Raw genomic sequence first — 13,603 nt, 5'->3', positions numbered from 1 at the left:
CCGTGCTCATGACCCCTGCCGCAATGAACCGTCCCTGTGCGGGACAAGGGAGGGGAAAGCGCGCTGCCCTCGATGCCGGGCTCTGCACCGCCGCCACACACGCGCGCCCAGCCCAGCCTCGCCCAGCCACGCCCCGCCACGCGCACCTAGCCCCGTCAGCGGTGCCCGCCCTCTGACCCCGCGTGCCAGTCACACCTGGCTCCCTGCCCGAAGGCGCTGGCCGGAGCGGTGGCTACCGTCAGCCAATAGGCGTGCGGGATACACAGCGCTCCCGCCAATCCCGTGAGCTCTTGTTTCGGTGTGGGCACTCAGCAGCCGTTCCCTCTCCTGCCCCTCGGCCCTGGGCTGTAGCCGTGGCTGCCGCCGCTCTGCTCCGCTCGGGCGGTCTGAGCCCTCTGGCAGCCTGGCCCTGAGTGGGAGGCACTGAGGATGAGTCCCCGCGCCGCGCAGCGCGCGTCCCGCCGACCCTGTCCGAGCCCTTTCATCTAGCGACTGGTGAGGAGGCGCAGAGTCCTGCCGACGTGTCGGGCGGGCGGCGGGGACCGGTTCCCGGGGCGGGGGGACGGAGACCAAGGCGAGAGACAGAGCGGGAGAGACAGGCGGGAGCTGGCCTGGAGGCGGACAAGGGGCCCGAGGGGGAAAGGGGCGTGAACTCTCCCAGGAGGCAGAGTCATAGGCGGGTGTGAGGGGGCGAGACTCGGGGACAGAGTCGCTGGCGGGGGGAAGATGGACAGACAGGCTCAGGGAGGGGCGGGGCCGCCGCACAGCTGGCGGAGGAGAGCGGCGCTGAGGCTGGCGGTAGCTCAGTCCGAGCCCTCCCCTGGCAGCCCCCTCGCCATAGGAGCCTGAGTGGGGAGGTGTGTGCACCGTGTCCCAGACACAGACCCCTGCCTGGCACTGACGCTTTGAAACGCCTTAAAGGGACCACAGGAAGGATCTGGGCAGCTGTCCTTATCCAGACAGACAGCCTCGAAAGTCCTCTTCCTTTCGTGGGCTCTCAGGTTATTTATTCTAGACCTTTTGGCAGTGGCCTCCAGTGATGTAGGCTTCAAACCCGGTGTACAGAAACATTCTTGGAGAAGTACCAAAGTGATGAAACTTTTTAATAGAGTTCGAAAAACCAGAGACCTTTCTGGGTTTTCTTGGTGCTCCACCACCTTTTCTTTAGTTTGGTCTCACTCCTCTTTCCACTGAGGAGATTGGCTGCTGCCTGTCTTATAGAATCATAGAATATCAGGGTTGGAAGGGACCTCTGGAGGCCATCTAGTCCAACCCCCTGCTCAAAGCACGACCAATCCCCAACTAAATCATCCCAGCCAGGGCTTTGTCAAGCCTGACCTTAAAAACTTCTAAGGAAGGAGATTCCACCACCTCCCTAGGTAACGCATTCCAGTGTTTCACCACCCTCCTAGTGAAAAAGTTTTTCCTAATATCCAACCTAAACCTCCCCAACTGCAACTTGAGACCATTACTCCTCGTTCTGTCATCTGCTCCCACTGAGAATGGTCTAGAGCCATCCTCTTTGGAACCCCCTTTCAGGAAGTTGAAAGCAGCTATCAAATCCCCCCTCATTCTTCTCTTCCGCAGACTAAACAATCCCAGTTCCGTCAGCCTCTCCTTATAAGTCATGTGTTCCAGACCCCTAATCATTTTTGTTGCCCTCTGCTGGACGTTTTCCCATTTTTCCACATCCTTCTTGTAGTGTGGCGCCCAAAACTGGACACAGTACTCCAGGTGAGGCCTCACCAATGTCGAATAGAGGGGAACGATCACGTCCCTCGATCTGCTGGCAATGCCCCTACTTATACATCCCAAAATGCCGTTAGCCTTCTTGGCAACAAGGGCACACTGTTGACTCATATCCAGCTTCTTGTCCACTGTAACCCCTAGGTCCTTTTCAGCAGAACTGCTGCCGAGCCATTCGGTCCCTAGTTTGTAGTGGTGCATGGGATTCTTCCGTCCTAAGTGCAGGACTCTGCACTTGTCCTTGTTGAACCTCATCAGATTTCTTTTGGCCCAATCCTCTAATTTGTCTAGGCCCTCTGTATCCTATCCCTACCCTCCAGCGTATCTGCTTCTCCTCCCAGTTTAGTGTCATCTGCAAACTTGCTGAGGGTGCAATCCACACCATCTTCCAGATTATTTATGATACAAACCACCCACCTTTTAAATAATAACGCATTTCAGATAAAAGTTTCCTAATAGATATTTGGCAGCGTGTACTGAATTTATTTATGAAATTCACACTTTAAGTGGTAAATCCACCAAATAATTTTAAATTCAGTGAAATGTTGAAAAAGGTATTGTTGGTTCACCAGAATATATTATAAGGTGTGAACATTGTTTGACACATAGAGCTTAATCAAGGATCCAGCATATGATTCCAGTAAATGAGTGGGGGGAGCTGTAGTGTGTGTGTGTGTGTGTGTGTGTGCGTGCATGCATGCATGCCTGTATGTGTTTGAATACACAATATTAAGTCTGAATAATTTTGACCATTTCCAAATGTACCACATGCAACATTCCTTTTTATATTTAAAAGGCTTCAACATCTGTATTTCATTAGTTCTGACAAATGGGTTCAATTTGTGTAAAATGGAGTCATTTCAAGATACTTTAGTAAAGCTGGTTAATTAATTGTGCTCCATTTTGATGTTTTATTTTGTTATGAATTAAGTACAGACCTTTCTCTTTATGGTATTCATTAACAGTGATGAGATTAACATCGTGACTAATGAACATTGAACAAGTGGGCTAGAGCTGCTGGGATTCCTTTCCTCCATCTCCCTCCCTTCTGCAGCAGTAAAGGCAGAGAAAGGAGAAGTTATGTCAAATGAGTTGCATGGTGCCAAAAAATAATTGCAGCATGTTATCCTGGTGTTTTGGGTTATGATTTATTTGTATGTGATAGCTTTGAGTTAGAACACCTCTACATCATGATTAAAAAATGTTCTAATGTAATGTCAGGATATGCACTGTGATTTATTTATTTATTTTATGCCTGTTTGTGACTCTGGTCACTTACAAATGGGCTCTCTAATTTTTTTCCAGATTTGGTGTAGTTTTTTGAGGAAGTTTCAATTGCTACATGTGTAATGTTTGTTACCTGATGTTGTTTGAACAACCACTTATACCACCCTAAAGAGACCGGAAGGACAATGCTTCTGTGTAATGAAGCAGTTTTGATGGTGATCATACTACTATTGTATGGAAGACAATTTTAAAGATTATGCAAACACTTTTTAACATTAAAAATGGGCTAAACATTAAGACCTTTACTTTGGACCAGATAGTATCAAGGTATGTGTTGTATACATTCTGAAATCACTTTATTTGACCTTGAATTATTCACTGGAATAATGATTACTTTGGAAAGAGTTTACAATTATAGTGAAATACTAGAAAATGTTTTGAGAACTAAAACCTAGCTAAATTAAATAATAATAATAATAATAGAATTTTAGAAGTCTAAGACTCTTAAAAGCAAATTTATGGGCGTCTGGAGCCGTGAAGAATGAGTTTTAGGTTTGGGTCTTGATCCCTTTTTCCTTAGGTTGGTAGGGATTTGGAACATTGCAGAGGCTATCAAGGAGAAGAGCAACATGCTGCTGTTCCTTTCCTTGGAGCTAGGTGTTCTGCCTCTACAGCACTCCCAGTGTTTGCCAAAATAGGGAGAAAAATTAAACTACAGAATAATTAGATGCCAGAGTGAATGAATGTAATACATGTTTCATTGGTGTCTAGCCCAAAGTGCAATGATCTTAATCTTTAGTATACTAAAAATGTTTCTGCCATCTTCCAAATTATAACAGGTGTGCTCTCTATCCAAATTGCTTCAACTTTTTCTTCCTTCTCTAATGTTAAATTATAAATGACTTTTCAACACTTTGCATGAACAGGAAGAATTTGAAGAGATACTGTTTATCTACATGTAAGCTATTCATATTTTCTCTAATCATGACAGCTCTTAGATTAGTTCTGAAAGTCATCTTAAATATCAGACCTGAAGAAGAGTGCTTTGTAAACTTCAGTGCTTGTCTATTTCACCAACAGAAGTTGGTCCAATAAAAGCTATTACCTCACCCACCTTGTCTCTGTAATATTCTGTGAACAACAGAGCTACAACGATACTGCAAACAGAGCTTCAAACCTCATTTTCTGTTCAAGAATTTTAGTGCATTCATTGAAATATTGTTTGTAATGTTTCATCTATGTACTGTGTCTTGTTAGATACCCTGCAGATCATAAATGATACTGTAACTTGTGCCTAATATAAAACAGGACTTGAAATATTTACCTGACACTGCTACCCCAAGAACTAAGTTGTCTAGCTAATCTCTCTTTTTTGTTTTTTTAAACATATAGTGCTCATTGCTGTGTTAGTTTTCACCCTAGCTAGGAAGTGCTTAAATAATTGTGCTAGAGTACTCCCCAAACCATCTCCCTGCAATTCAAGAGCATAAAAGTTTGGTGATATATGTAATATTGTCAGTCACTTTTCTGATTAATACACTATAATAAAACCCCGATCTCATGGTTTTGATGTGCTTTCTTGCTATGCTTCACATGGTCCTTACTTTTCTTGAGTGATTTCCGGTATTTGTTTTTCTCTTCACCTACTTACCTCTCTCCTTCATACTCTGCATTGTGTTCTCTATGTTCTCCCTAACTTTCTGTCTTTCTTTTCCTAATCTCCCCTCAAATCTTTCTCTCTTAATATCATATTCTGTTTAATTTATCCCATCAGTCCCTACCCCACTCTCTCCTGCACATGCAGCCACCCCTTTTCCTTGTCACAGATTCTTTACGCTGCATATTAATATAGATGAATTTTGTGAATACCTTTTGGGGTTAAATTGCTTAAAGGCTGCTTTAAATTTACATTAAATTGTTACACAAGATTTAATTTATTGATAAAATCTTCTAGATCAGAAAAGATTATATTTGACCTTTATTAGAGCTTTTTGTGGTGAAAAATTGCCTTTTTAATATGTAAAGATAGTAAAGAGAGAGAAAAGGAAAACATTCTGAATAGTGATAACCATGGCCTTGATCTTGCAAACACATACATAACTTTGCTCTCTTGAGCAGTCTCCCTGTTACCTACTTTGAGAAGTGACAGACAAATGGACCGGACTTTCTACGTGGGGTGTTAATAAAGAACTGAGTCAATTGTTGGCTGCAACTCCAGCAATTTTAGTCATCTTTTCCTCTGCCCAAAAAGTTCGGATGACATACAGAACTCTGCAGTTCAGGAGAAGAAACTGAGGTTGGGAGAATGCGCACCCATTAGGGTGTCTGATGTAAGATGGTGAATGAGGGTGCTTATGTGCTCCCTGATTCACAAGGCTTTGAAATAGTCCCATGTGCTTGTTGCCAATAGGCAACTCTTGAGGGGCAATAGTTGGAAGATCTCTCTTCTTCACGTGGGCTGCTGAGGAGTCTAGTGAGAGGATTTGTGCTCCTGGAGAAAGCCGGTCATATTTAAGGCCAGGTCTACGCTACCAACCCATGCAATATAACGATGTCACTCAGGGTGTGAACCGTCTACATCCCTGAGTAACATAGTTATACTGACATTCTATACACACACACACCTCCCCGTAAGCAGTGCTGTGTTGATAGGAGAGCTGCTCCCACTGACATAGCTACTGCCTCCTGGGGAGGTGGATTAACTACACTGTTGGGAGAAGTGTAGGAACATTTTCACTAAAGTGCTACAGCTGCACGGCAGTAGTGCTGTATGTGATGACAAGTCCTAAGAGTCTTTGTTGTGGGTAAGGATTTAGAAACAATCCTGCCGCAAAATGAACGATCAAACATAAACATCTTCATGATACTCTTGCTACTCCGTTCTTTTTAATTCCTCCTCTCTTTGCTGCAAACCATTTTCTGTAATGAAAGAGTATGTTAAAATTGGAAGTTGCTCTTCAAAAAGAGTTAACACTGACATTCTAGGCCTTTTGTAACAACAAAAATTTTTTTTAAAAGGCATGGAGTTTTAGTTCTTATTGAAAGAATAAAAAGCTCAATAATTACAGGTTTAAAAAAGAAAAAAGGCTAGTGTTATAACACAAATTAAAATAAGGGTTAATAATTACCAAAAGAGAAATATAGGCAGAGGTCATTGGACAGAAAGAGAAATAGACCATGGCTTATGCACCATACAAAAACAGAATTACAAAACAACACCACACGCTTGTGCTACTTCCCTGCCCTCTCTGTTAGATTCTGATCCCTTTCATTGGGAATCTATGTGGGTAGACTCCTGCATCTGTGCAGAGCCCCATTGAAGTCAACAGCGTTTCACATAGACATGAGGATCAGTTGCTGTATTGGGGCCTTAATTTATAAACTTTTTGGCTTGGGGACCTGTTATGTTTCTTAAAAAAAAAATTTAAATAGAATTGCTAACCTGTTTTTGAGCGCTATAATAATATGACTGTGTGCTTTAATTGATCTATTAATATTTGCCTTGGAGATATATACGACCTTGTGCCTCATAAAATGCCGGAAGAGGTGTATTAATGCGCTAATAGTACATGCAACCCTGTTTGTAATACTGTAATAAAGGAGGGCTGAACTGACTTACATGACAATAATTCTATCATGTCAAAATTCTACATTTGCTGCAAAAGTGCAATCAGAATGGAATTAGTTTATTGTAACTCACTGCTTGTCTCTTGGTTTCTTATTATGTAATATTGTACATGGCTTCCTAGCCATGTAGTTTTTGCATTTCCTTTTTAATACCTGATCTGTCTGTCCACAGTAAGTCTGTGTCTGTTTCTCTGTTGATTTTTCTGCCCACTCCCCTTTTTTTAAAAAAAATTCTGCATCTTTTCCTGTTTTCCTTACCCTATGTTCTTATCTCTGGAGTATCTCCAATGAAAGTGTCTTTGTAATTGGTGCTATTTGAGATTTGCTTGGTCAGAACTTTCCATGTGTGGGCTCTAAAATGAAAGCTGGCAATGACATTGTAATTAATGTCAATTTTGAATTGATGCCATCATATGGAATGCACTGCTGTGTACAGTCATAGCACTGTTATAAACTTTGAATAATTCTTGGGAGCATAGTGAAGGAGAGGGAAAATGCAGGGTTCTCATAGATGTGTCAAAGCTAAATATTTATATATGTATATTTTTTCCCTTTTTAATTTTTGAACCAAGGTCCGGTATTAAAGTGTGACAGATTATATGAATTATAATACTTAGCTTTTCTATAATACATTTAATCTGTAGATCTCAAAATGCTTTATAAAGGAAAGTAAATATTTGTAAGAGAGCACTTATCTCTGTATCTGTGCAGGGTGTAGTGTCATATTTCTAGTTTATCACTTTCGGCAGTTGTCATGGTTCTCAAACACCTCTTCCACTTCCTTGGAATAAGGAGGTAGGCTGGTGCTTATTGAATGATGACTTCCTTATCAATATCCAATACTGGGTCAGTTCTCTTTTGCATATCCTTCAAGAAAGTGTGACTGTGGAACACTCCCACATCAAAGAGAAGGACAAGGGGTGACTTGATCACACCCTATAAGTACTTATATGAGGAACAAATATTTGATAATGGGCACTTCAGTCTAGCAGATAGAGGTATAACATGATCCAGTGGCTGGAAGTTGAAGCTAGAGAAACTCAGACTGGAAATAAAGTCTATATATTTTAACAATAAGAAAAGGAGGACTTGTGGCACCTTAGAGACTAACAAATTTATTAGAGCATAAGCTTTCGTGAGCTACAGCTCACTTCATCAGATGCATACAGTAGACAATATAGTGGGGAGATTTTATATAGATTTTATATACACAGAGAACATGGAAACAATGGGTGTTATCATACAGACTGTAACGAGTGATCAGGAAAGGTGAGCTATTACCAGCAGGAGAGCCGGGGTAGTGTGGACCTTTTGTAGTGATAATCAAGGTGGGTCATTTCCAGCAGTTGACAAGAACAGTAAAGGGGGGAGAGGGTGGAATAAACAAGGGGAAATAGTTTTATTTTGTGTAATGACCCATCCATTCCCAGTCTTTATTCAAGCCTAAGTTAATTGTATCCAGTTTGCAAATTAATTCCAATTCAGCCGTCTCTCATTGGAGTCTGGGTGGACTCCTCCTGAAGGTCGAAACAACAGACTGGACTTCTACATAGAGTGCTTCCGCTGACCTGCACGGGCTGTAATTGTGCAAAAGCAACATCACTTGCCCCATAACCTCAGCCGTGCAGAACACAATGCCATCCACAGCCTCAGAAACAACTGACGACATAATCAAAAACGCTGACAAAGGAGGTGCTGTCGTCGTCATGAGTAGGTCGGAATATGAACTAGAGGCTGCTAGGCAGTTCACCACCACCACCACCACTATCTACAAGCCATTACCCTCTGATCCCACTGAGGGTTACCAAAATAAACTACAGCATTTGTTCAAGAAACTCTCTGAAAAAGCACAAGAACAAATCTGCACAGATACCCCAGGAATCCTGACCTGGGGTATTCTGTCTGCTACCCAAGATCCATAAACCTGGAAATCCTGGACGTCCCATCATCTCAGGCATTGGCACCCTGACAGCAGGATTGTCTGGTTATGTAGACTCCCTCCTCAGGCCCTACGCTACCAGCACTCCCAGCTATCTTTGAGACACCACTGCTTTCCTGAGGAAACTACAATCCATCAGTGATCTTCCTGAAAACACTATCCTAGCCACTATGGATGTAGAAGCCCTCTACACCAACATTCCACACAGAGGTGGACTACAAGCCGTCAGGAACAGTATCCCCGATAATGTCACGGCAAACCTGGTGGCTGAACTTTGTGACTTTGTCCTCACCCATAACTACTTCACATTTGGGGACAATGTGTACCTTCAAATCAGCGGCACTGCTATGGGTACCCGCATGGCCCCACAGTATGCCAACATTTTTATGGCTGGCTTAGAACAACGCTTCCTCAGCTCTCGTCCCCTAATGCCCCTACTCTACTTGCGCTACGTTGATGACATCATCTGGACCCATGGAAAAGAAACCCTTGAGGAATTCCACCATGATTTCAACAATTTCCATCCCACCATCAACCTCAGCCTGGATCAGTCCACACAAGAGATCCACTTCCTGGACACTACAGTACTAATAAGCAATGGTCACATAAACACCACCCTATACCGGAAACCTACTGACTGTTATTCCTACCTACATGCCTCCAGCTTTCACCCAGACCACACCACACGATCCATTGTCTACAGCCAATCTCTACGATAAAACCGCATTTGCTCCAACCCCTCAGACAGAGACAAACACTTACAAGATCTCTATCAAGCATTCTTACAACTACAGTACCCACCTGCTGAAGTGAAGAAACAGATTGACAGAGCCAGAAAAGTACCCAGAAGTTACCTACTACAGAACAGGCCCAACAAAGAACATAACAGAACGCCACTAGCCATCACCTTCAGCCCCCAACTAAAACCTCTCCAACGCATCATCAAGGATCTACAACCTATCCTGAAGAATGAGCTATCACTCTCACAGATCTTGGGAGACAGGCCGATCCTTGCTTACAGACAGCCCCCCAACCTGAAGCAAATACTCACCAGCAACCACACAACAGAACCACTAACCCAGGAACCTATCCTTGCAACAATACCCGTTGCCAACTGTGCCCACATATCTATTCAGGGGACACCATCATAGGGCCTAATTGCATCAGCCACACTATCAGAGGCTCGTTCACCTGCGCATCTACCAACGTGATATATGCCATCATGTGCCAGTAATGCCCCTCTGCTGTGTACATTGGCCAAACTGGACAGTCTCTACGTAAAAGAATAAATGGCCACAAATTAGATGTCAAGAATTATAACATTCAAAAACCAGTCAGAGAACACTTCAATCTCTTTGCCACTTTTAGGTCTGTAATCGAGTGACCAATTCAACAAAAGAACTTCAAAAACAGGTTCCAATGAGAGACTGCTGAGTTGGAATTAATTTGCAAACTGGATACAATTAACTTAGGCTTGAATAAAGACTGGGAGTGGATGGGTCATTACACAAAGTAAAACTATTTCCCCTTGTTTATTTCCCCTCCTACTGTTCTTGTCAACTGCTGGAAATGGCCCACCTTGATTATCACTACAAAAGATCATCCCCCCGCCACCCCCCTCCAGCTCTCCTGCTGGTAATAGCTCACCTTTCCTGATCACTCTCCTTACAGTCTGTATGGTAACACCTATTGTTTCATGTTCTCTGTGTATATAAAATCTCCCCACTATATTTTCCACTGTATGCATCCTATGAAGTGAGCTGTAGCTCACGAAAGCTTATGCTCTAATAATTTTGTTAGTCTCTAAGGTGCCACAAGTACTCCTTTTCTTTCTGAGGAACAGCAGTGGGGAAATAAATATGGGAAAATAGTCTTACTTTGTGTAATGACCCATCCATTCCCAGTCTTTATTCAAGCCTAAGTTAATTGTATCCAGTTTGCAAATTTAATTCCAATTCATCAGTCTCTCATTGGAGTCTGTTTTTGAAGTTTTTTTGTTGAAGAATTGCCACTTTTAGGTTTGTAATTGAGTGACCAAAGCAATTGAAGTGTTCTCCGACTGGTTTTTGAACATAGCTATGTTAAATTTGTTTCATATTGAGTTAATATTAACAGGACTCATTGATGTATTATTAATCAAGTTCTTGTGAAAACATTGTACTGGTCCTTTTGGGATTTACCACTCACGTTTCTAGGCGAATTTCAAACCCAGGTTTCATTCGTAAGCTAAAAAGTTCTAAATCCTACATATAGAGGGCCAAACACCATTCACTTTGTCACCCTGTTAAAGTGAGGGAGTTGCACACATGTAGATGAGAGTAGTATCTGGCTCAGAATGTGACGTTTGTGCTGGAGAAGGTTGATGTTTTAAAGTTTGTGTGTTGTGTTTTTTTTTTATTTTTTGTTTAGCTTGAATAGGAGTTCAAATTCAGATTGAACAGCAGTTTCAATTTTCCTGAGAGGTGTATGTAGGTCACTGATGATTCTAATTGATTATGTACTTAGCTGAATGGTTGGGATTTTTTTGGCTTTGAATGCTGGTTGTTTGTACTTCATTTAATGTGTGATTTGTTTGTTTTTTAAATGAATAAAACACAATACTATAGTGTCTGGCAGCCTAGGATATTTCCTATAATTAAGAATCCTTCTTAGTCTCATTGGTCAGACTTGAAAATGAATCATTAGAATCTTGAAATTGAAATGTTTTCCTTACCCAGATTTATTTTTTCCTCTGAGAGAATAAATTTTTTTGAGTTTTTCTAAAATAAAATTTTGCTAAAAAAAACACAACAATTTCCTCCCTCCCCCCAAACACGTTTAAAGAATGACGTGTATTTTGTGTGGGTGGGTGGGTGGATGTAGATTATGGCACAGTTTTACCTTTAAAGTTCTTACTGTCCTTTTAATCCATACATTATTTAAATCATTTGGATAATCAAGGGGGCTGTTGGGTGATTCAGTCAACTGGAGTAACTGTGGGGCATGACTGAGAAGTTTCATATTTTTACAGGAATCAGGTGGGGCTTTTATGATATATGGAGACATCAATGCAATAGATACCAAAAATTGGGCCTACCAAAATTCAATGTTTCTCATATCTATTAAAAAAACAAAAAAAAAAAAAAAAAAACAACCCCAAACCCACAAACAAGTACGGTCTTGGTGTAAAAGTCTATTGAATGTTGCATAATCCTTATTTGTCTCTTTCCCCTTTTATCCCTTTTCTTGCAGGTCTCCCTTGCAATTATGGAGATTTAGAAGAATTAGACAGTGTGGAGGGGGAGCCCCCCTCCCCACTCTTTTGATTCTTGGAATTTTCTATGGACAATAACAAGATTTTTGTTGTATAATATGGAGAAATAAGACTTTAAAATATAAATTTATATTTATAAATATTTATATTTTTTGATTAAGTGCCAAACATAAGTGCATGAAGATTCTCATGGCTGCTGTTTGAAACTGAATTTAAGTACTAGGAATCATGAATTTTCTCCAGCACTGTATTGTGTTGTAAAAAGGGAGTGCCTTAGCATTCTTACTGGCTGCTCCTCTTAATGAGGGAGCCATTTCAGAAAGGTGAGAATGAATTCTATCCTGCCTGACTGCACTCTGAAGTGTCATTCCCTGCAGCATGCTTTGGATATTATTTCTGTAGTTACCAGAGGAAGTGAAGGCCAGATCAAGGCCTTTCTTTCTTCTTACTGCTACAATGCAGCAACTCTAAAGGATACCTTTGGCAGGAATGTCCTCCATCTTGCTTCATCCTGTGGTAAGAAAGGCGTGCTAGATTGGCTGGCAGACACCAAAGGAGTGGATTTATTAGCAAAAGACAAGGAGTCTGGATGGACAGCTTTGCACAGAGGCATCTTTTATGGACACATTGACTGTGTTTGGTCATTGCTGAAGGTCAGTATCTGACTTCATGTATTGCACACTAATTTTTTTTTAATGTGTTTGTGATGTGTGATACATGAACTTGTATTGAAATGCCTTTTCCTATATCAAAATTTCACTCAAGGTGTGACTTTTAAACTGATTGAGCTAAACTAGTACAAAACGCTTTGTGGACACAGCTTAATTCAATGTAAACCTGAATTGCATTGATTTTAGTTTAACTTGATTCCTTATTTCTAATAACAATTGGGCCAATCTGAAGTTAAACCTGTGTAGCTTGGAATATAGACAGGATCTCAAGTGTTGATTTTGTAAGTGACTCCACAGGACCTGACCCCTGAGCCTGTGAGGAATCCTGTTGAAGTCAATGGGCTGCATGTGTTTCCATTTACTTGGAAACTCTTGCAGGGTAGAGATCTTAACAAAACAGTCTGGGTTTAGCTTTGGCACCAGATTTTTGAATTTCTGTAAAAATAAGCGTTTACCAAATATAGTAACGGAAATGTTTCCATGACACTAAAAATTGTTAAATGGAAACAGTACTTAACAAATCAGGTATCTACAGCTCAAAAATTTGTAGCATTTTATTAGTAGTACATGAAAGTGAAATTAATTAGAAGCTGATTGTAATGTTGGGCTTTAGCTCTGTCCCACTTGTCTCTTTAGCCAGTCACTGACCAGATAGCGGCCAGGGCGTTCTGCCCTTCTTACTTAAAGTATTACACTGTCTGATCATTGCTAGCCTTATCTGTTTTCAACTGGCAGATAAATAAAAATGGTTGTGGCTCCAACAGTTTTAATTTTAGAAGCATTGGTGTTTCTAAAATGCTTGTTTCATGTGCCACTTTACTTTCATCCTAAGCATTCTTTCCTTGGAACGTTTCCAAGTAGTATGTTTCTCAACACTTTCTAATGACCTCTTAACTTTTTAGAGTGTATGAGATTCATTACTGGAGAATTTTAAAACTTTTTCAGTATAGGTTGTGTCTCATATGTATTCACTCCAAGCTGCTGTTTCTTGTTGTTTTTTTGTGCGTGTGGTGACTTGCTTCTCTTTGCCCCGAGATACTATCTAACAATAGCTGCACTAAAAATATATAGACTTCTTCCTTTGACATCTTCTTTGGAACTGCTTCCAGGGCTAAAATGAACTCTTTTGGGGAACTAATC

The 13,603-nt window shown here is 41.4% G+C and overlaps 1 protein-coding gene across 5 annotated transcripts in view; it reads left to right on the top strand.

The window, feature by feature from the left end:
- Positions 1 to 279: 279 nt before the first annotated feature.
- The window catches only part of IBTK (inhibitor of Bruton tyrosine kinase), a 97,313-nt gene continuing 83,989 nt past the window's right edge, over positions 280 to 13,603 (top strand). For all 5 annotated transcript variants that reach the window (XM_073336541.1, XM_073336543.1, XM_073336540.1 and 2 more), the window contains exons 1-2: positions 280 to 495; positions 11,771 to 12,445. In XM_073336541.1, coding sequence (XP_073192642.1) covers positions 12,122 to 12,445 — 324 coding nt within the window. In that variant the 5' untranslated portion in view covers positions 280 to 495; positions 11,771 to 12,121. The remainder of the gene's footprint in view (positions 496 to 11,770; positions 12,446 to 13,603) is intronic.

This window comes from Lepidochelys kempii, chromosome 3 (assembly GCF_965140265.1).
Source record: "Lepidochelys kempii isolate rLepKem1 chromosome 3, rLepKem1.hap2, whole genome shotgun sequence".
NCBI lineage: Eukaryota > Metazoa > Chordata > Testudines > Cheloniidae > Lepidochelys > Lepidochelys kempii.
This window is presented reverse-complemented; position numbering and strand designations above follow the sequence as displayed.